We start from the raw sequence: 25,426 nt of genomic DNA on the forward strand, positions 1-25,426 counted from the left end.
ATTGTAATAGATGAGAACTCAATTTCTATCATATGTTAGGCACAGGTAATTGAAACACATTCACCACAGTAATACCAAAGCTCTCCATGATATACAGTGCTGAATGATCCAGCTGAACAGGGAATTTAGTCTTTTATTGATCTTTAATGCTGTATGTGTAACAATTTGAATTTTCAGTGATTTTCAGCTGTGCCACTTTATATTGGCAATAATGGAATTTAATAAATGAAGATCCGGGTTAGAATTGATTCTTGTCATAACGGGATTGGGTGGTCAGGCTCGCTGACTTGGTTGATGCATGTCATCGTATCCCAACTGTATAGATCGATGCTCATGATATCAATCACTGGATTGTCTGGTCCAGATTTGAATATTAACAGTCCTCCGCCATGTTGCGGGAATATTGCTGAGTGCGGCGTTAAACAACAAACAAAATAATTACATACATTTACAATATGTGATTGTTAAGTGTGCTCTTAAGGCACCAGGAACAGTTTTTAAACCTTTTATTATCATCTCAGTCTGCGACTTTAGCCTATATTCTGAAGCCTGAGTCTTCTGAGAGTCTGTTGAGTATAGTAATCTCAGCTTATAAAACACTACAATGTACTGAAAATTATGTTAAGAGCCATGTTCATGCTAGTAGACTCAAGTTTGGGCACAGGCTGTCATTTTAAAATTGCCATTGGAACTTACATGGAAGGTATTTCTAATCCTGTATGACTTCCTTTATCAATTTAAGTCTGGTTGAAGAGTTGGAAGAGAACAGCTGAACTCCTTAGTCCTCCAAATATTTCACCAAGTGCTAACATTCCAGGGTGCCGTTGTACAAAACAACCTTAGTGCTACGTTGATCGTAAGTCCATGTTAAAGTATGAGATCACCTTAGCTTTGTACAACGGCACACTGGACAGTTTTCAAGCTCTGTTTTGCTGTCAGTTACCAAGGAAAGTCATCAGTATTCTTGTTGACCAACTTTCGGCATTATTCAGCCATTGATCTGCTATTGTGAACACACTTGCTGTAACCACAGTCTTTAAGAAATTCATCAAGCCACAATTGTCAGCTTAAGAGTAGATGTGTCCTTCATACTAAGTAAGTTTATTTATTCATTGTTTTCCCTTCCAATTCCTAGAGTTGTTGTCAGGTCATGAAGTTTTTGTCTTCTGTCATTGTGAGTCATGTGCATCGTCATTAAATTTTGAATGGTTTAAGTACCAAGGCACCATCCATGTATTATTTCAGTAGTCTTTGTTTAACACTTGACACAATGGGATTGGAGGAGTTATTTTTTTAAACTAGAGTAGTACAATATGAATAGCCTTGATCAAACCCTCAGAGCCCAAAACACATACAAAACTTAAAACGAAATTAGTTTACGGTAGTCATGGTAGTCAAAATACTTTCAGCTGAGTTTTTTATGAATAAGCAAAAAGAAATAACAGAATGCTACTGGTTTTATCTTCAAATAATTAAAATGTTGTTGTAGTTTCTGCCCACTACATAGTTCTAACAACTTTAATATGCCCTTCTCTGAATATTGCTGAATAGAATGATACTTTGTTAATCCAAACGTCTTTAGTACAAACTTTGTAAGTCTGTATCTACAAAAGTTTTGATAGAAATCAATGCTTTGTTAATCTGAGAATGTGAAAATGAAGATGATTTCACTGGAACAGTACCATTCGCACTATCCAGATTTTAGTATATGTGTAATTTTAAAGATGGTATGACAATCAGCAATTTCATCTTTGGCCCAAATTAGTTTAAGTTAGCAGTCTGCAACTTTAGCCACTAGGCTGAAGCTAGAGTTCAGTAAATACAAATTGTTTAATATTGTAAGCTCACCTATTCACCAGTCAGGGCTATTCAACTCTTTCTTGGCACAGACTACTTAGACTTGGATTTCATGTGGCATATATATGATGTTATATAATGACAGAGCATATCAACATTTACTGTATACTGTTGTACACTGTAGTATGGTGTATACTGCCACTGAGCAACTGTTGGAAACTTGTTATCCCCTGCCCAAACTAAGTTTTGAGGGGGATATGGAAATTTCCATCCGTCCATAATTTTTTTTTCTGAAGTATAACTCCTAAATCATTAAATATTTCTTCATGAAACTTTGTATATACATCAGGCATGTTCTGCACTGGTGCCCTTTGCTATTCAATATTTTTTCAATTTATTTGTGTCATTTCCATTTCCCAAGGCAACGAGTTTGACTTCAGTTCAAATGAGGGATCGTTCCCAGAGTGTAACTCATGAACTGTTTCTCATTTCTTTGTTGACCTTCATATGCACATCAGGCAAATGCTGAACCTATGCATTTTGCTATTTACTAATTAAGGTGATTTTAAATTTTTTAGGCAATAGCAAGTTTGACAAAGATTCAAACTTTGTAAGGACAAAAGACATCATACTTCATACAACCTGGTTGGAAATTCAGAGTTAAAATAGGTCCCCAGCAACCTATGCTTGTTTTCAGAAGCAAATAAATGGATTAAGTGGTCAAGCTTGGAGACTTGGTTGATAGCATGACATTGTACCCGGACAGAGTGGGAAGTTGCGCATCGTGCAGTGTGTATTGAAAACAAGCACAGTATCATTTTGATCATATATCTGTTCAGGTGTCATTTGACTATTCAGGGTTAGAAACTAACAGCTTTTGTCCACTAGTCCTTATAATGATAACATATAGCAAAACCCTTAAAATGGGCCAATTTCTACTAGTCCTTAGGATACCATTACTATTGGGCAGTTTGGTAAGGACTACAGGAATTGTGCCAATTTCTAACGCTGCTATTTGGCTTTTTTGTTATGCAATAATGATTTAGAGTTTTGAAAATATCAAATGAAAAGCTGTCATTTGAAAAGTACCATTATTCATTCACGTCTCTGGGTGGTATTTAAGGCAGTAAATGAAATGAGAGATAATCGTTTGGTTTAGTCATCAATCTTAAAGTCAGTTGTACTCACAAGCTGTAGGATTAACTCTTTTTTTCGTTTAATGAAGTATATGATATATGTTTTGTGTTTTTTATGCACATATTGGAAAAGATGGGGTATATTGCTGACTTAGTCTTCTTGATGGTTATTGGGAATATTAAGCCAGAAGTCTAATTCTGTCTTCTCCTTGTTTCAGCCTTCACATGCAATGCAGGTCAGTTTCTGGACATCCAGGGGGACCAGGAGTGTCACCCCTGCCCTGCCGGCACGTACTCTCTGGGAGGTGGGCTCCGCTTTGACGACTGGGACAACCTCCCTACAGGGTTCACCATCTCATCCGAGGCCTTCGGTGGAGGCTTCATGTGGAGAAGCCACAAGCGCGATGTCAACTGCAGCAGGTAGGCAGTGCAGGAGAGTCTATCTGTCATCTGAAACTGACTTTCACGGGAGATGTGGCTTGGCTGAGATCAAGCAATATCTCCTTTGTTGGCAAAGTTTACATAAGTGACAAGTTGAATTGAAACTATGAAATTGATTCCAGTAATAAAAAAAAGTGAAACTATTCGTGCCCATCTTCCTTTATATACTGTCTGTTTATCATGAGTATGTGACCATAGCAACACCGAACAAAATGAAGATGACTATGAAGTTGTAAAAAATTGTGCATAGGTCCGATGTATGGGCCCAACTTTAAGTCATTTGGGTTATTTTTATTCAGGTTCATAACAAATTACAGATGAAAGAATGCATGCAATATATTGTGGTATGTATTGCGATACATAAATCATTATTACAATAAATTGCAATATGAAAGTCAGGCCAATACCCATCACTAGTTGTGATGTCATCGGTAACCATGATGTCACAATCAAATGACATCACAACTCTCTCAGTTAGCAGTTCTTTGTACTCTCATTATAACTGTTTACAAACTGAAAGAGTTGGCAGAATAATTTGAATGATAAATAGAATCTCACCCTCTTGTGAGGTCATGTGAGGTCAGTTGACACAGAATTTAAATTTTTTATTGACATGTGTTGATGACAAGAGACACTTGGGTAGATTCTCTGGTTGTCATGAAACTATAATATAGGGAATAATAATGTTATTCAGTGTCAAAATTAAGCATGAAAGTCCTCGTCATAACCCTAAAGTTGAATGGATAAAGATGGGGCTCCCTTAAATCAAATGGACTCTAAGACCCCCAAGTGCTTGTACTAGTCCGAACTTATTCCGGTTACTAGGCTAGCCCACTGACATCCCATACCACAGCTTAACATGGATACCCAACTTAGACGTGGCATACTGGCTCCACTCCGACCAGTCCTTGTTTTATCCCTTAATGCCTGTGCCAGGCAGAGTAACAGCAAGTACCATCTGTTAATGTCTTTTGGTATGATACAGACAGGGTATCGAACCACTGATCCTCCACTCTCTATCTCTATCCACTAGACAAGGCAGACAGTCCAGTTTCTGTTGAAAGTCAGTGAAAGATTCTTGTCTGATATTTTCCCTATGTATAGAACATACCCTGATGCATTTAATTAAGTTGACTTGTTTTTAGCTGAGGTCTCATCTGCATCACAACGATGCTCCATAGTAGTTATGTAGTTTTTGTGTTGCCAAAATATTGATGATTTTCCCTATGAACATGGTGAAGTCACTTCTCAGTGGCAGTCTGCAACCTCTTCGAGCATTTTGAAAAATGTCATAATGTTGTCTTCTGATGACATGAAAACATATAATGAAGAAATAAAAAGATTATTGATTAGTGTTCACATGATTTGATGTTGCCATGGATACTAGCAAGACTTCACAATGGATCATTTTGATGGCAAACTGTTGCTTCTCTGGCTGATTTGGTTGTCATGGAACAGCACTGACCTCATACTACGACCACTAGTTTATCTAGCCATGGCTCAGTTGTCCTGCAGACTGTCTGACTACATTAACTACTTCTCACTCACTTTGTAAAATGGGGATCATGTGGTCTGTGACTTGGCTGATGGCATGTTATCTTACCCATGTGGCGTGAATCATTTCTCATACTTTCACTGGTTTGACTGGTCCAGACCTGATCATTTACAGGCTTGAAAAATCTGTAATATTGATACAGTGTTACAATGCTCGCTCACTCACTCACTCACTCACTCACTCACTCACTCACTCACTCACTCACTCACTCACTCACTCACTCACTCACTCACTCACTCACCATACCCACTCACTCGCTATGAAATCAAAATAATAATATTGTGACAATCTGAAGTATTCACTATAAAATAGTTATAAATCCACAGTTTGCAACAGTCTATTAATAATATAATAAAAGATTAGTTCATGCAGAACATCTAATGGAGGTTGGTTAGGAATTATTGGCGAATTGTTCTCTTTGGACAGTTGTACCTACTACTGTAGACGTTGTGAATATTTCATTAAAACGGTTAATTAGATATGACAGTTTCCATAGGACGATTAACGGGTTCACGAGTTTTCTAACCATGATGTCCCTACAGTACAGCGTGACATGACACCATTCTGCTGGCTCCATCCCAGCTTGACACATGGTCACATGTTGTTGGCAACTGAAATGCAAGACGTCAGTCACATCTGTTACTACAGTGTTGATGGCTACTGACTGGGGCAATGTTACCAAGAGCTCCAGAATAAAACGTAATGAGAGAAGATAATATGAACTTATTTTCAATTGATACTTGTTTGCCTGACAACTCTTTTTTAGAGGAATATGAAATATAAATGCATACAAAAGTAAAAATTTGTAAAAAAAAAAGAAGTTTATTTTTATTTGTCTGACTTCTCTGATTTAGAGAAATTTCAAACATTTAGTGACACAAATCCATGAAATAGAAAATAATATGAACCTATTTTATTTGCCTGGCAACACTATTTTAGTGGAATTAAAAAACAACAAATATTCTTACATTAAGTAACATTTTAGCTAATAACTTAACAGAGACCATGTGCATACCCTTTCTCTGATTAATGAACATGAATTTGTTTATTACTAATACCGTATTTGATGCAATAAGCGCCCACATTGATATTTGCTAATATATTGGCTACTGAACAATCCCAATTAGCACCCCTTCCGATGTATCAATGTACACAAGACTTATTTATTCGTGTATAATACGCACTCATGTGTTATATGCACCCTTAATTATGGGAAATTAAATTCTGGAAAAATATATCTGTCGTAAACAAAAATTTCAGGCTGTCAGCATAAACCACAAAATTTACGATCTTTCACCTCTGTTTTTTCTCTCGCCAAAATATTATTCTAATAAGAGCCCCCTATTTCTAATTTTGAGAGTACCCTGGGCAGTTAATACGTCGAATATGGTAGTATCATACACTTAATTTAACTGAATTAGACTTCATCTGTAACCCATTGAATTAATGGACCCAAACAGTTCAATGACAGGTTAAAACAAAATGAGCAACACACTTTTATTTCAACTTACCTACGTTTATGCAGAAACCATAAATTAAAAAAAATAATGAAATATTTTTCATTCAACAGCAACAAGAATCTATCATCAGTTACTACTGGCACACGCTGTGATTATTTTAGAGGTTTTTGATATTTGTGTATGTTTGTTTTTTTTAGTATATAGTATTCACGACCGTCCGTCTGTCCGTCCGTCCGTACGTCCCACCTGTTTGTTGCCGCGATATCTCAAGAACTAATCGCAGGATTGTCTTCATATTTGGAACTATGGTGTATATACAGACACCGCAGACACCAGTCGGTTTTGGTGACCTTCATCCCCTTTTCAAGGTCACAGCAAGCAAATCTGCTTTTGGAGTTGGAAAACGGTGTTGCCGCGATATCTCAAGAACTAATCGCTGGATTGTCTTCATATTTCGTACTATGGTGTATATACAGGCGGGGGACATTTCTTCACTTTGTGACAAATACTTGTTTAATTTGTTTTGTTTTTGTTGTTAATTATTGTTTTCATAAGAGAATCTAACTATCAATGCTGTTATCACTTGTAGGCAGTGATGGAGCAGATGTTCTTCCTATAACTCTGTCTATATTAAGGGATGTGTCACACTCCATGCGTTTCATTACCACTACTCACATGGTTCAGAGAGCATGTCGAAAACCTATGTAGTCACAAGCTGGTGTAGTTCAAAGTGGTTAGGAAACTATGATTCCATGTCTAACATTCATGATCAGGTTATAAGGGGCGGTTTCTGGTGTCCCTCACTGTGATGTTGCTGGAATATTGCTAAAAGCGGTGTAAAACCATACTCGCTCACTTGATCAGGTTATTACGTGATTGCTTATTCCTTAGGCTTAGTGAGATCACGGTACTGTTATCACCTTAAGCCACCGTTGGATATGTGAATATAGAATACATTGTGAGAGTTATTCAGTTGTTGTGAATTGTTTTTGTTTCTATATGTTAATTTGGTTATATTCATTGGCATAACAGTGAGATAAGTGTTGCCATGGTAACACCAAGAGTAAAGAGCCTGTGTCATGAAACCTAGAAATGATGTTCACATAACTGATGACGTTCATGATTATCTGGGTTTTAATTATACAATGGCATACCAATTCTTTCCACAGTACACATAATAAATTAATTAATATTATCATCTCTGCCCACATTATTACGAAACTTTTCCTAACATAGTTTGTTTGTGCCATAGTACCAACATACAAAGATCAGTGTGTTCCCTTCTTGAAATACACCAACTGTCAAATGCCTTACAGTTTGAATATTTGGATTAAAACTGAAATGATTAATTTAATGTGGCCTAATTAATTGAATTGTCAAATGCCTTACAGTTTGAATATTTGGATTAAAACTGAAATGATTAATTTAATGTGGCCTAATTAAAAAATATATGGAGAATGTCTATTGAGATCATATAATATCACAAGTTGATAAGAGTTTAATATTCGAAGACTTGCTGAGGAGAGAATCCTTTCTTGACTAGTGTTGATATGTTTCATATGATACGACACAAGGGTGAGACTGTATTTGTCATCCGACATCATTCTTCCAATTTGTTCAGTTTGTAACAGTAACAACCAGTGTCTTAAGTGTAAAAAGTTCAGCTGACCAGGTGCAGTGTCATTGAGAGTAGTGACATCATTTGATTGTGATGTCATGGAAACTGATGATTTCACAACAGCCTGCAATATTGTGACCCAATTTCATTGATCACACCCAGTGTTCGTTTCCTTTATTTTGGTAATAAAATGGTCACTCACTTGCCATATTGTGTCAGCCATGTTATCAGAAACAGTCAAGTCGTAGCACTGTCTCATTGGTTAGCATTGTCAATGTCATAGGAGTCATTACTACAAATTTACATATATTGATGGGTTTGGAAATCTCATCTTTGTAGGGGAGAATATTCACAAGTGAAAATCAATAGGACTGGTCAGCAGCTGTCTGGATGAGGTATTCAATGTTGGAGAAAGTTCTTCCAAGTATCCCTTGTCATCTTGATCTGACCAAATTACCACTGTGTTAATTAGTGTCTGTGTCACTTGTGGGTCAGTCTGGAGAGGCCATGCTAGTGCAAGAAGGAGGCTTATCTCTTGATCATGTGACATGACAGCTGGTCGGTGTACACAGGGGTCACTGTCGAGACAGGGGTCACTCTGAAATGTGTGACTGACATGCAGGGATGCAACTCGACTGAAACATTTACTAGCCCCAATAGTGATAACATAGGACACCTCCTAAAAACCTGAAATTCTACTGCCCTTGGGATACTTTTAACATTAGACAAACTGACAGTTGCTATTAAGCTTGTGCCAAGTTGCATCCCTGAATGTGTGGGATTCTAATTTGTGTGACTCTAGAAATTGTTACTAAAAATTGCTTGCCCCTGATTTGAAAAAAAGGGAAAATGTAGCGATCAGCATGTCCATTTTAAAGTACTCAAGGTATCCAATGGCAATGAACCATAAGTAGCCAAATTCCATTTCTGATTGCACCAGATTGGACATCTTCTCCAGGCAAGAGAGTTAACTGGCTATTTAAGTCCAGTTTTCTCCCTTGCCAAACTAGGCTTGTATTATGGAGTTACATTTTGGCTGGACTAACAAGTCTATGCAAAGTCCAATCAAAATCGCACAACGAAATTGAAATCCAGTTCATAAACTGTCGTGCAGATTTCGGTCAATTGCATGATTTGCAGTGCATGTGCACCACCAACTCGCTGTCACTGTCAGCAGATATATTCCAAATCTTTTCATGTTTATAATCAAGGTGCTCACATGATTTGATGCATTTTGCGATGTAAGACCTGTTTTATCACGATATAGATCTTGATTATTGATCAGATCGTCCTGACTGCATGCCGCCATTTTGTTTGAAGCTAATGCGAGTGATACAAGAGGTGGAATCTGATTGGTCCATAGGAGAGGCTTAGAAGGGACATAACTGGTAATAAGCCAAGTTCGGCAAGGGTGGAAACTGGACTTTTAGAGTAAGTTAACTCTCTCGCCTCGGGAAGATGCAGATTTGAGAGATATGTCATCTCCTGATGACTTGTTACTTTAGAATATTTGACTCTAATATTACAATGTGTCAGTATACAGCAGTATAAAATATTATGATACAAAATTATTTGTAATTTTCCTCCCCAAACTGTGAACTCTGGACCAAAACTATTTTGTTTAGATTAAACTTTCTGAAATTCAGCTTGCATGATAATGATGGTCAACTTGTTTTGTTCTCTTGTTCTCTCAAAACCCACACAACTGTGTTATGCTGATCATGCTGATAGGTGCCAGCATCATGATTTATTAACCCCAGGATATATGACATGATATACTCCAAGCTGTTGTTACTGCCATTGTATAGCTTATCATACTGGCAGTTTTTCTAATACCTTTATTAACTTGGTGGCAGGACATGATGCCACAACAATTGATATATTTGGTCGCTTGTATGCTTCATGATTTTGGCCTTCTTCCAGGGATTGAAGTTCCAGTGGCACTGTTAAAATTGGCCCAATTAAATGAATTCCTGGATGCCGTTGTACAAAACAACCATAGCACTATGACTGTGGTAAGACTATGTTAAGGTATGGGAGTTATGACCACCTTAGCGCTAAGATTGCTTCGTACAACGGCATCCTGATGCCTAAAGGGCACAAATTGAAATATTTTTTCTTATACTTTGGTGATTATTTTTATGAAGCCTGTGGTAAATGTACTTGCACTCAAGGAAACTGAACAAATACATATGAACATGCTTAATGCACAATATTCATGATATTATACACTAATTAAACCTTGGGACTCAGAAACTGAAAAGGGTAATTTATCAATCTCAATGCAATGGGAAGGTGGCAATTTTTGTAAATTACAACTGCTCGTTATCTACTCATGTAAGACCATTCACCATTAATATCCTTTAACAAGAAAAAGTAATTTGAGTATATTTTCATGTCTACTGTCAATTTGCAAAATCTGCGACACTCAATACTGACAATAGACACAGATGTAGTGATTGAAAAGCTGTAGAAAGTTATCCACCGTGAATCATGTTTTGTAAGTACTGTATACAAGGAACAGTAATTTCAATATGTACAAACCCTGTCTGCTTCTGATTTGCCTGACTAAAGACAACAAAGCCAGTAACAGACATAACTGTCATAGACAAAGTGTCATTGTATCAGGCTGTCCCGCTGGGAATCTTGTCCTATTGATTTATAGCCCATCATCCTCATGTGTTTACAACATCTCACTGATTGCTTCCAGTCGTACTATTTCAGGCCATCAGGATGGCAGCTATTTTCATGTGGTTTATACAAGTTACCAAACAAGAATATGTATTTGTAGTTAGCAGGAAGCTTATAGAGCCAAATTTTCTACCTTGTAAGCGTCTGTTCCATTGTAGCAGAGCTGAGACATGTAGCTCTTTAGACATATGTAGAAATTCTTGTTGAATATGTTCAATGTAGAAATTGATTTTTTGAGTAATTGACTAATCATCTCATAGAGTAGGTGATAATAGTGTATGTGTGCATTGTTATGTTGTAGACAACACATGCAAGTGATGATTTCATAAGAGAAATTGCTTGTAGGGTTCATTTGGCTGTGAACATTACTGTTTTGTTGTATTAGGAACATACTTTGTAGAGGCTGAAGAATTTGCATCGTTTGTTAACACTTGTTGATCTGATCCTGATCATGAATTGTATGGATGTCTGGTGTATTGTTGTACTGGGTCTCCTTTGTCTGACAATTGCCTGGATACATGGCTGTATGAGCCATTAGCGCTGAAGGGACGGGGATGATGATGGTAATTATGAGTTGAAAATATAGGCACACGATAATGACGAACAAGTAATTGCCAACATGGGGACTTGTGTGTGGATACAGACTAGCTGCGAAGCCAATTTACATGATGTCATTTATTCGTTGTAGAGACTGAAACATTTGGAATTTGTTGACCTACACAGTCTGTGACTTTACCTGCTAGGCAAAAACCCAAGCCTAATAAAATTCTGCCCAGTCTAATAAGCTCAGCTTGTAATAGTCCTAATAATAACACTAAATTCAACTGAAAACAGGTGCTGAGCACTAAGTTTGAGCTAGTAATCTCAAAAGTTATTTGTACAGATTGCCTTTATAATAGTTTACCAAGGAATTCTGTCCTTCCGAAGACATTTTTTGTGTGACCTATAACTTGAAAACTACTGCATAGAAAATATGAATTTTCCCATGTTTTGAACTAAGAATGTTTTCTTTTTACTTCAACATTTGAGCAACCTTGAACGAATTATAATTTGATTCTTTCCAAATTTAAGGAACACTTGGACTATTGAAATTGTTTGAACTGAGTATTCAACAAGAGAAGGGTATATTCTGCAGTATCATGTGAGATTAAATGTATGTTATCAAGTTAAGTGTCGTTTAACAGACAAGCTGGAAACAATTGCCTCGGTAACAGGTTGCCTCTTTATTCAGGACATAAGGAAGGTGGAATATCATGAGATGTCATGCTTTATGTTGTGAAGAAAGGTTTACTATTTAATGTTGTCAAATGAGCGTTAGTCCTGCACCATGACTGGAACATATGTATTTCAGAAAACCAAAGTCAATCTAGATTATGAAAAAGCAAGTCTAGCCAGCCAAAAATCAGCATCAGGAAAAAATGTTTTAGATGAGAGAATTGTACTGTGTAATATAAGATTTCATAGACTATATGTTAGTCCAGATGAACATATCAATATTGTAATGTTTGATCTAGTCACTTTCCTGCACAGGGGCGCGGGTGGCCTAGTCGTCTGAGGTGCAGTGATTCGCTGTGCAGAGATGCGAAACCTAGGATTGTGGGTTCGAATCCCAGGTTCGCCCAAGTTATGTTTCTAGGTTTGTCAGCACCATACCCGTGCTCGTGGGTTTCACCGAAGTGTTAAACGGCTTTCCTCCTGCATTAAACTGACACGCCACGATATAACTGTCATACTGTTAAACAGGCGTAAAACCCAACTCACACACTCACTCACTCAATCACTCAATCACTCAATCACTCAATCACTCACTCAATCGCTTCCCTGCATGGGAATGACTATGTGAGTGTTTCACTTGCTTTGTTTTTCTCTCTGGTTTATTTTAGCTTTTTTTAAAAATTTAATACTTGAAACTGCTACCATTGGATTCATTTTGTTCATTGGTCCTTGTTCATTTTTTGATGAAATTTTGGAACCAACAATTTGAACCATTGTATTTTGGCTTAAGGTTTGATTAAAACTAGCTGTGGTGTTTCTTGGAACAGATATACCAGTATTTCATTCTGTATGTTGACGTGTGATTTCTGGAAGAAACTCTCAGGGTATGGTTTAAGGATCTTGAAATCTGTGTGAATAATGCGTACTGCATCCTATTTGGCTTCTTTTCTGGAAAAAAGTTGCATGTTATACAATGAAAGTATGGTATGTTTTTTTTTGTAGTGTAAGAGTTTAATTAGTTGAAAAATGTTATATTATTGTTTACAACACAGCTGTAATAGAATATTGACTGATACAAATGTACATGTAAATCTAATCGTGCTAATGGTGTGACATTTATGATTTCAAAAACGTATTTGGGACACAGCTGCAACCAGCCATTCAAGGATTGGCTAAAATAATCAATATAATAACTACATAATTTCCAAAAGTTCTTATATTCAAATACTTCCCTATAATGGAACTCAACTGCATACCATTTCAAGGACAGGGGGTTCATGTCATGTGCATGAAACGATAAATATTCATCCAGCCCACGCTAGTCAACATGAGAGCACAGTTGGACGTAATTGCCCAATTACTATGATTGCATACATTGCTGACATAGACATGGTGGGTTGTGTGGAACAACCCATGTGAGGGTCTACAGAGAACCTGCCCACCATGCCTCGTAGCCCAGCTTCCTGTTGTCAAGGCTATTTATCAGCATGATTACTGGCAACTGTAGTCAAAGTCTGGCTTTCAATGGAAGCCTGATTGGATTTTGATTCTTGTTTGAACTTCAAAGGTTAAATCATTAGTGTCCTTTGGCCAGATGGATATTAAGGTCCATGTGTCCTTTCAGGGGAGGAAATTAAGTTAAATTTTCACTCGTCCACATACAGTATTGCCATTTACCAATGGTAAAAGTTTCTGTCTGTGTCAAAAGCACTTGAGACTACTAGCCCAAACTTGGCTCTTAGAATAATTTTCAGTAGAATTTCATCAGGGGATGAAGGCGTACGCATATTTTCTGAAACGTTGCGTTCCTCACAATAAAGAAGTTGACGTCCATAAATTCTCTCTTATGTATATGTGTATCACCTCTAAATGCCATTCAAAGACTTGATACAACTTCAACATGGAGATGATGCTTTAATATCCACTCAGTGTATGCATGACCAGATTGTTTGATACATGTATCTAAATATGTTTTGCCAGTGCTATGGTAATAAAATGGCCAATCGGACATTTTGTACCTATCTCTTGAGACCTACAGTGGGTACCCAGGTAGGGTCAGGTAATAGGGGGGTACCTGGGTAGTAAATTCGGACTCGTCTCAGCCCTAATACATCTATCCTAGCATCCTAGCAGTCATTCCCCGAATGAAGGAGTAAGCATGTTCTCCAAAATGTTGCGTTCCTCATAATTAAGAAGTTTACATCCATAAATTCTCTCTTATTTGAATTCACTTCTAAATGCCATTCAAAGACTTGATACGACATCATCATGGAGATAATGCAGTAATATCCATCAATAAGTACAACAATAACTATCAGTGTTGTTTACATGCATATATGAAGGAGTAAGCATGTTCTCCGAAATGTTGCGTTCCTCATAATTAAGAAGTTTACATCCATAAATTCTCTCTTATTTGAATTCACTTCTAAATGCCATTCAAAGACTTGATACGACATCATCATGGAGATAATGCAGTAATATCCATCAATAAGTACAACAATAACTATCAGTGTTGTTTACATGCATATATGAAGGAGTAAGCATGTTCTCCGAAATGTTGCGTTCCTCATAATTAAGAAGTTTACATCCATAAATTCTCTCTTATTTGAATTCACTTCTAAATGCCATTCAAAGACTTGATACGACATCATCATGGAGATAATGCAGTAATATCCATCAATAAGTACAACAATAACTATCAGTGTTGTTTACATGCATATATGAAGGAGTAAGCATGTTCTCCGAAATGTTGCGTTCCTCATAATTAAGAAGTTGACGTCCATAAATTCTCTCTTGTTTGAATTCACTTCTAAATGCCATTCAAAGACTTGATACGACATCATCATGGAGATAATGCAGTAATATCCATCAATAAGTACAACAATAACTATCAGTGTTGTTTACATGCATATATGAAGGAGTAAGCATGTTCTCCGAAATGTTGCGTTCCTCATAATTAAGAAGTTGACGTCCATAAATTCTCTCTTGTTTGAATTCACTTCTAAATGCCATTCAAAGACTTGATACGACATCAACATGGAGATAATGCATTAATATCCATCAATAAGTACAACAATAACTATCAGTGTTGTTTACATGCATATATATATGCCCCCTGCATCCTAGCAGGCATTCACCGGATGAAGGAGTAAGCATATTCTCCGAAACGTTGTGTTCCTCATGATAAAGAAGTTGACATTCATAAATCTCTCTAATATTGAATGAAGTTTTGAATGAACATAATAAAATTGATACATGTAGATATAGAAAGACATACAATGAACACTTTTTATAACTAATGAGAGAGTGTAACAACAGGACTAACTTGGTATGGATTTGTTACGTGCTGGCAGTAATGTCTACTTTGGGAGAAAGAAGTATGAAATCAGAACTCAATTGTCCACATGTATAAATTGTCTCCAAACTGTGCATTCCTCACAAGAAAATATGGTAACTATTGATAACTAAATATATAGAATATAGAATATATATAGAACGGTTTTACATGTCAAGGGTTAATTGAACAAGTGTTTTAAGTGTAATTGTGAAGCTGGTGAACAGTTGTGTTTGTGAGATTGCCACATAACAGGTGAAACAACATGAGGCCACCTGTCAGATGACACCAGATGGAGGCCTGCTGTAAGTCAAATCTCCAGTGTTACATAATGGTATCAATTAGAGAGAAACAGGCCATCAGCCAGGAAGGTGATTGTACATTAAGCATCAGTAACTACCAGTTCAGGACTGATTAGGTGCTACAAGGACTGTCATTTTGAAGGCTTACCTAGGGACTGGATCCTAATCTGTTCCTCTGTCCTTGCATCCATCTTACTCATCTGTGGTGGTGAATGTCAGGGTCAGCAGCGTTAGAAAGTGTCACTAGTCCTGTAGTCCTTGCCAAACTGCCCAATATTTAAGGTATCATAAGGACTACCGGTAGTAGAAATTTGCCATTTTTAAGGGTTTTGCTATATGTTATCATCATAAGAACTAGTGGACTAAATATGTTAGTTTCTACCGCTGGTATTTATAGGGCTGATGATCGAAGTGATATGATATATTATTGCAGCATTATTGCGATAGTAAAGAACACTATTGAGTATTGTGATGCTATAGATACTATGAATAGTGTTGCAGTAGTTTGACAAATAACTGACAGTCCTAGGTATGTGGATTGCCTTGTAATTTGACAAGATGTCCTAGATTCAACAACCAATTGTTTGGGGAGTTAGTGATGTAACATGCGAGGTAAACATTAAAGGGGCACTGATCTAACGCAATTCCCCGGACTGGTTGTTGCCTTTGTCATTGTTTTTCCCCCCGAGAGTACCCGGATGATACGCAACGCAACTGAGCGTGACCAGAGACTGGGCTACCGTCTGCAAGGACAGCTAAATACACTTGGAGGCCGGAGGCAATATTTGTTTTACGATTTTTTGCATAAACACTGATTGGTTAACTGTGATCTATAAAGATTTCGACAAAGGGCGCATGTAAATTAATTTCTTCAGCCTAAACAAACAAAAAGAAAGGCGGAGCTCATCGGATTTGGAAATACCCCAGATGGTTATAGTTTAATACTAAAAAAAAGTATCTATGCAGTGAAAGCATTTTCGAATTTCGGATTGCGTCGATAATACGACTACTACTCCCTTGTTGTAATTCACGTTTTCTGGTATAACCCTACACTTGTGTATTTGTCGTCATTCACTTGATGCTCAGTTAATGAATTTATTACAGGTACAATTAGTGGTAGCACCACTTAGATTACCTGACAAAGGTTCCCATTTGGCATTTATTGTGTCTGGGGTAATTATTCAATCTAAATCCAGGTTTGAAGTGAGGTGAAATGTGTGTTATGTAATATGCATGCGGCAGACCAGCAAGAGGTGAATGATCAATTGATTTACTTTTTTTTGTAAATCAACGGATCGTTCCAAGTCATCAAAGGATTAACAGAAAATACGTTGATTGATTAATTACTGTTATCTTGCACAGTGGATATGTCAAAAGTGAGTGTTTACATGTCTAGGTTTACTAAAACAAAGGGAATACACTCATATCATGGCGTGAAGTGCCGATGTAAAAACAACATACTTTGTTCAAAGGGTTAACTGATAATACGTTGATTGATTGATCATTGTTATCTATCACTCAATGGATTTTTTAGGAACCGTGGACGTTATGAAAATAGTTGTCACGTGGGCTTTCTCAGCCGACCCTTGAGACTTGACACCTATGTGAACGCCTGAAACAATCCAAGTGATCAGTTGAGAAACGAACACAGGTTATAATATCCCGAAACGATATATATCTTTTAATATATTTGATTGTTACAGAGACACGTGACATCAAATAAGTTTCTTTGTACAGCTGCACACGAGTGGGATATTGTTCCTTTGTGTGGATATTAACGGATACATTCCTCGAACAAGGAAGCTACTAAAATTTATACACATAAATTTGGTAGGTTGCAATTATGGTATTTGCATTTTGTTTTCCTTCATTTGAACCGATTCGTTCTTGTTTCTGAACGTCTTGGTTGGGAAATTCTTCAATGCACGATAGATGTTGTTTTCACAGGTCTTTCCCTTTGTAAGCGTGTATATATTACCGTCAATTTGTAAAATGTGATTCTCTCAGGCAATTATAAAATGTGTAAATATTTCAGTCATTTTGACTAAAAAATCTGTCCAGATTGATTAAGATTATCAAAAGGGCCTACAAACATCACAACAGACTATTATGTAGGATTAGAAGCCAAACAACATAGAAATGTACTTTTCAACGTAACATTTTCAGTCTCTTGGTGGTGACATTAAACATCAAAAATTTGACATGTACAAATGCCTGATTTAAAAAAAATAAATTCCCTTTACAATATAAAGTTTTAGACTTCTGACTTAATCAAATACATAAATATGGCTAAAATAAGTGAAAATAGCTGATTTCTTAAACTTCAAATGAAACTCTAACTATGAGCAAGTCCCTGATCGAAAATGAATCTTTTATCATATGTTTGAACTGTTTTTATTTGCATCTATGAAAATCAGCTTGGTCAAATTGAAAGTGTTATTAGAAGGATAGTTGTGGAAGCATTGGTTATGTTGGTATCTCTCACCACAACCTCTGGGGGCCCAGTGGCCCAGTCGTCTAAGGTGCTGCAATTCGCTGTGCAGAGTTGCGTCCCTTGGCTATGCCAGAAACCTAGGATTGTGGGTTCGAATCCCGGTTCGCCCCAATTATGTTTCTAGGTTTGTCAGCACCATGCCCATGCTCGTGGGTTTCACCGAAGTGGTAAACGTTTAAGACTTGCATCACTTAGGGCTTTCCTCCCACAATAAGCTGACACACCTTGATATAACTGCAATATTGTTAAAAGCGGCGCCAAACCCAACTCACTCACAACCTCTCCTGCATATATTAGTTGCATTAGCTGCTACATGCATAGGGACAGAGTGAGTGAAGTTTTACACTTATATTAGAATGAACAATGAGAAGTTGTTTCACTTTTACACATAGCACAAATCACTGGTTTCAGCCTCAAAGCGATAGAGCACTTTTTAAAGGAGGACTAGGCTTGGGCTATTTGGTGGGCCCAGCACTTGATTTAAGTCCCTCAAACACAACTGTGTCTGTTGGTTCAGATTGTATTTTGTATGTCATTCTAACAGTTAAGGATTATCCTTCAGACACTGTATTTTAAAAAAAAAGTTTTTAGTTATAATGTTCAGAACTAGTCAGAAAATGTCCACAAGACTGGAGAGACTAGCCCCCTTGTAGCATCAAGTCCTGCCCTCCTGGGTTTCCTCCACAGCAACAATAAGCATGATAAGTGTGAAAGACAAGATGTACCATCAGTGACTGTCTGGCAACAGCTGCACTGAGAGTATGTGACATGCAGGCAGAGATAGGGAGATATCATCTTGCTGTGACTAATGTGTGCTGTACAGCAGGTGCTTGTTCTCCCTTTGTCAACTCTCTCTCATTTCCATACACACAATGCTGTACAGCTGACCATTGTCTCCACGTGGACTCATTGAGATGCATGGAGTCTCATCAAACTGGGGGATTGATTTGTACCTTTTGTTTATTGATATTTGTATTCAGGTTGATTAGAAAGAAAATTGTAGAATTATTAGAAAGGATCCTGTGATGATTTCAATAAATAGAAACCCCACTTACTCATAAACTCAAATGTCGACCATGTTTTAGTGGCCAGTGTCTGTGTTTCAGAATAAAGTGTAAACCATATTTTTCTGTTTGTGATGTTAAGAGGTTGCAGGGTGCCTCTGAATAGTTTCGTGTTTGTAATTTTTTACAGTTTTATTTGTTCTGTTACTTCCAATAGGAGCCATTAGTTTATGCTGTGTACATGAAAACCATTTACCATTAACTGATACAAAGTTCTATTAATATTTAAGAATTAATAGGATGATGTTGTTAACATCATCATTGTTGGGGGTATTATTAGTATAAGTATTATTTCAGGAAACCCTCACACCACTATGTTTTAGATAAGAAATAAAGATAATGAAACCAGGCTGCCTTAGATACCACTTTGTTACCAGTCAGCAAGAGTGACTTAGGTTCATGCTGAAATACATGATTTGTAATAAAGTGGTTTCTGATAGGAATGGTTATTAATATTTATTCCCAACATAATTTTGCTTATTTCCTAATTAGGCATTGTAAATTGTGAAAGGGTGATATGTCAAGTCAACATTTATTGATTCAGCTGATTTTTGACTTCGATAATAAATCTTTATTTAGAACATATCGACATTCAAAGCAAAAAACTTGCATTATGACCTTGTGTAATTGTAGGTCAAACCCAAAGGTCAGAGCAGGTTAAGGATTTTGACAGGAAAGTTATTTTATATAATATAACTTTATGTTTATTGAACAGTGATTCTGTCAATGGGTGAGTAAAATAGGTCCTGATTTTGTTTTTTGTCAGCCAATATATACCCATTACTGAACCATCAAATACATATGCTTGCCATTATTTATGGACATATTCTAACACAGGAAATTCTTGTCTTACTGTACAGGGTGCATCCACTGTCTTTTTTCTGGAAATTTTCTTTCAAAGTGTTACTATTTATTTTTTTCTCATAAACATTTTGGTTTTCATCGGCCAAGTGTATCAGGCTAATAGAGAATGTGTAATATTAAAGGTTCAAGGTAGTGGTTAAGGTTGCACCATATTTTATATTGCACTTAGTCCCTTGTTTAGCTTTTCAAAAGGTCTGTATAATGCTGAAATTAGATTGGTTTGATGGTTGAAACATATAGCTTTTAGTTTGTTCACTATGCATAACATGTACACTTAAGATGTGGGCCTTAATGGGGTCTGTCTATGATGTGTTGCCCGGTCACATCATGTATATGATGTCTACCCCAGTCACATGAGTGAGTTCATATGTAACAGCAGTATCGACAATATCACTGTCATATTTCAACCATCAAAGTAGATGAAGCTGGTGCAGTTTTCCTAACAGTTAATCGATCTCATTAAGATCCAATCTTACTTCTCTTTACTGCTGAACAAAGACCGAGGACATACCATTAGAGCGACCTTTCTTCCGACCAATAAGAACATCGCTTACCAGATCTGGAAAGTGACATTCGGAATGTGTTTTCTAATCAAGCAGCCTGGAAAAGGTTAAAACAGTAACAGACTTTACAACTGAAGCTGTCAAAATCATTGTATATCCGTCTCTTCAATGGAATATACATATGAATGGAAATGACATTGCATAGCCCATGGGAAGTCCTGCCGTATGATCTCAGTCATATATTATACATTCCAGAATATTCTTTTGTTCAGTTTTCAAATTTTTGAATGGAGAACTTTATCAAAATATATTTCAAAGCATAGTCTGGAATGAAAGTCACCTGTTTGAAACTAGTGCTGTATGGCTCGAGAAAGCTGCTCTCTGATTGACTAATGTAGACTTTCTTAGTCATTTCATTGGTCGGTCAAAGTTCGTAATAGGTAGTTCGCACATGACCTGTAATGGGATGTCTTCAGATCTTTGTTTAGCGGTAGCGAGAACTAAGATGTAATTTTAATGAGATTGATGGTTAATAAAATATATATTTGGAAGTAATATTTGTAAATAAGTATAAAAGTGTATGTGATGTTGCAGGTCAACATGGCAGCTGCATTCCAACTACATCGCTGCAGTCCCTGGCGACTGCACTACGAGCCTCATCTTCTCCACAAAGCTGGTCAAAGCTGGAACCGTCACCTTCGAGTATCAGTCACCCAACCCAGACATACTGTTCCACTTCACAGTAAGTTCAGACATACTGTTCCACTTCACAGTAAGTTCAGACATACTGTTTATCTTCACAGTAAGTTCAGACATACTGTTCCACTTCACAGTAAGTCCAGACATACTGTTCTACTTTACAGTAAGTTCAGACATACTGTTCCACTTCACAGTAAGTTCAGACATACTAATCCACTTCACAGTAAGTTCAAACAGACTGTTTCACGTCACAGTCAGTTCAGACACACTGTTTCACATCATAGTCAGTTCAGATACACTGTCCCTCTTCACTGACTGTTTAGACACACTATCCCACTTCACCGTCAGTTCAGACACTTTATTTCACTTCACAGTCACTTCAGACACTTTGTTTCACTTCACAGTCAGTTCAGACACTTTGTTTCACTTCACAGTCAGTTCAGACACTTTGTTCCACTTCACAGTCAGTTCAGACACTTTGTTCCACTTCACAGTCAGTTCAGACACTTGTTTCACTTCACAGTCAGTTCGGACACTTTGTTCCACTTCACAGTCAGTTCAGACACACTGTTTCACATCACAGTCAGTTCTGACACACTGTTTCACATCACAGTCAGTTCAGACACTTGTTTCACTTCACAGTCAGTTCGGACACTTTGTTCCACTTCACAGTCAGTTCAGACACACTGTTTCACATCACAGTCAGTTCTGACACACTGTTTCACATCACAGTCAGTTCAAACACACTGTTTCACGTCACAGTCAGTTCAGACACACTGTTTCACATCATAGTCAGTTCAGATACACTGTCCCTCTTCACTGACTGTTTAGACACACTATCCCACTTCACTGTCAGTTCAGACACTTTATTTCACTTCACAGTCACTTCAGACACTTTGTTTCACTTCACAGTCAGTTCAGACACTTTGTTCCACTTCACAGTCAGTTCAGACACTTTGTTTCACTTCACAGTCAGTTCAGACACTTTGTTCCACTTCACAGTCAGTTCAGACACTTTGTTCCACTTCACAGTCAGTTCAGACACTTGTTTCACTTCACAGTCAGTTCGGACACTTTGTTCCACTTCACAGTCAGTTCAGACACACTGTTTCACATCACAGTCAGTTCAGACACACTGTTTCACATCACAGTCAGTTCTGACACACTGTTTCACATCACAGTCAGTTCAGACACACTGTTTCACATCATAGTAAATTCAGACATACTGTTTCACTACACTGTCAGTTCTGACACACTGTTTCACATCACAGTCAGTTCAGACACACTGTTTCACATCATAGTAAATTCAGATACACAGTTCCAATTGATGGTGAGTTCAGACACAGTTTCACTTGATGGTGAGTTCAGACACACTGTTTCACTTGATGGTGAGTTCAGACACACTGTTCAACTAAACAGTCAGTTCAGACAGTTCTTGCCTTTGCCTGTTCTGACTTATTTGTGTTTTGATTTCCAGTACTTTGAAAACTTGACACAAATAGGGGAAAAGCAATATGCAGTGAAAGGTCTTGTGCATGAAATTCGGCAGTAAGTCAAATAAATACTTATTTAATTCCTCTATATGTCACTCTTATTACTGACTTTGCCATCCTTGGTACAATTCAAACTGAAAGAACACGCTTACTGTGTCATTATTCATCTAAAAAAAGAGGCAAACAAAATGGACACAATATATTCATTCTCTAATTTCTATATGCCAAGTTAAAATCAAAATCATTCTCAACATGATTGAGAGTGATTCTGGTGATATCACCCCTGCTGCCCTCTATTAGAGAAAGTAACCATTTTTTTAGATCCATGCTGGTAACGGAATCCCTAGCTAACAGATCAACAAAATGTTGATGTATAATTAAATGTTTGTCTTGTTCGTGGGCATATTGATACATTGTAAAACTACATCAGAAATAACGACTTCTTCAGTTGCTGATGTGTTCCTGGACAGATGGGAGTGACAGCCTCATGAATCTTCACTCTTTGTAATTTAGATTTGGATTCCATTGTGAACATAAAACAGTCAGAAACTACTGAACTTTAAATTTGTGCAATCCTTCACATTCATATCTGCGTCATCATTCTCAATCAATATTGGCACTCGAAGTGCTGTAAAAGTTTTGTCTTTTTTATGGAAGTTCATTTTGTTGCATGTCTAGCTATACATGTATCATCATGTAGCTGGAATATTGCTGAGTTCGAGTTGAACCACAAACAACAAACAAACATGTATTACAAAATTAAGAGTTGAAGTCAAGGTGTTCAACTTTCTGGGAGTATAAGCAAAATTGCTGATGCAACATTAAACAATATTCACTTACTCGACTGCCCACACTAATATTTTAACATCTAAGATTCTGTGTTTTGTTTTCAGTTCGAAACGTTGGTTTAGAGTAGATATATCATAGAATAAGGGAACACTATAGAATGTTTTTCACAGCACTGATCATAATATTTAACCATATTTACAAACTTGTGAAGATGGCGATTTCATGTTTTGGAAATAATACACTTTAACACGAAATATGGTAAATATTCACGTTAATTGATAGTTATAAACTTGAAATATGTGGGAAGATGTTTCTTTGCATTTTGTGTACTAAATTAATTGTATTTCTTAAGGTGGTATTTTTGTGCCGAACGAACAAATGAAACTGCATAGGCAATCGATTGTATATTTTTCCTTGCTATTTTTATAGCCTTCCACTGGACGTTTCATCAGGACCACATAATTGAATGGCTTGTCATCATGGATGTGACTTTGTGTTATTTCTTTTTATAATATCATGTGTATCTTCAGCAGATAATTAGTAGTAAGAAATACAAAATTACATTACATCTCTTTGACATGTTTGTGTAGGAGATCTCATGACCTTTGCCATGATTTATTTCCCTAGCAGATATTCAATCAAATCCAGCTTTACAAAAGTTTGAACATGGCTTAGAAAAGAAATAGAAAAAGAAATACTTTCTTTTATTCATAATACATACCGTATATCGCTGTGTATAAGGCGAGTTTTTCGTACGTAAAATGAGGGGGCTAAGAAGGGGGGTCGTCTTATACACGGAGTCGAAGATCTCACATTTTTTTCCACTGGCGATGTCAACCGGCGTCCGATAGCCAGCCCAGCATTTGACAATAAAACTTCGCATTTCGTCCTAAATAACTGTTCCAATAACTATTTCCATACATAAACATGATTTGTATCTCTTTTCCTTGAATAAAGTTTAATAATTTCTGCAAATAAGTTGAAATGACCCTCGCCTCGATGCAGATTGTCAAACCACCTGACACGGTAAAACAATCAACATCCGTGAGTAGAGAGCCGGAAGTACCGGTAATCATTTGCATATTGCACATGTGACCTAACATGTGATAACCGGTGAAGCTGAAATCAATTCCCGCTGTTTTTACAGTTGTATTAACAAGTGTTGGAGACGGTGTGTACAAGTGATTGTGGAATAAACACGCTGAATGTGAAGCAAACATAAGCCTAGTTAGTTACAACATAGTTAATTGGCGATTAAATTACTCACCATTGTCTCTTATATGTTATTACTTCATAAATGAATTTTATTTTACGGGCACCAATTTGGTGTCGTACCGTGTAAACACAAAATGGCGACGTGTGCTGGAGTTACACACGCGACCTATCATTGTAGAAAAAAAACAAAACGCAAGATAAACATATTTTTATTGCATATATAAGGTTTGTGTGCGCACTTGTGATGTCCGTGTGCGAAATACGCTACAGTCGGAAAGCGCACGTTAAATCTTCTATATCAGTCAGACTTGTGATGTGTTTCAATCCAGGTCGCCTTATACACGGAGTATAGGATTTTGGGTCGATTTTTAAGGCGTGTACAGGGGGGTCGTCTTATACGTGGGGTCGCCTTATACACAACGATATACGGTACCCATCGCCAGCTATTTCGCTGTTTCGCTTTCTCTCCAAGTGTTGAACTGTCTTAAATGAAATCCAAGGAACTGTGACCAGTGTTTGCAATTAGAGCAAGTAAAGGGTGAAAGTTTAAATTTCCTTGTCATAGTCATACTATTCAAACTACTGGCATTAGGAAGTCCTTCACCATCAATAAGTAGACTTGTATACACAAGGAACATTTATAATCACATGAAGTATTGACAGTAGCTGTCCTTAAATACAAATGTTTAACTAAATTCCCCAAGCATTCCAAGAAATTAAATATGTCTCAGCATCATCTGTTGAACGAAGCCCGGG

The 25,426-nt window shown here is 37.1% G+C and overlaps 1 protein-coding gene across 5 annotated transcripts in view; it reads left to right on the forward strand.

Annotated features, from left to right (window-relative positions):
* The window catches only part of LOC124123534 (endosome/lysosome-associated apoptosis and autophagy regulator family member 2-like), a 67,317-nt gene that overhangs the window by 13,773 nt on the left and 28,118 nt on the right, over nt 1-25,426 (forward strand). For all 5 annotated transcript variants that reach the window (XM_046486716.2, XM_046486712.2, XM_046486714.2 and 2 more), the window contains exons 3-4: nt 3,152-3,353; nt 21,069-21,216. In XM_046486716.2, the coding sequence (XP_046342672.1) occupies nt 3,152-3,353; nt 21,069-21,216 (350 nt within the window). The remainder of the gene's footprint in view (nt 1-3,151; nt 3,354-21,068; nt 21,217-25,426) is intronic.

The sequence above is a fragment of the Haliotis rufescens genome, unplaced genomic scaffold, assembly GCF_023055435.1.
Source record: "Haliotis rufescens isolate VD_foot unplaced genomic scaffold, xgHalRufe1.0.p SCAF_23, whole genome shotgun sequence".
NCBI classification, from domain to species: Eukaryota; Metazoa; Mollusca; class Gastropoda; order Lepetellida; family Haliotidae; genus Haliotis; species Haliotis rufescens.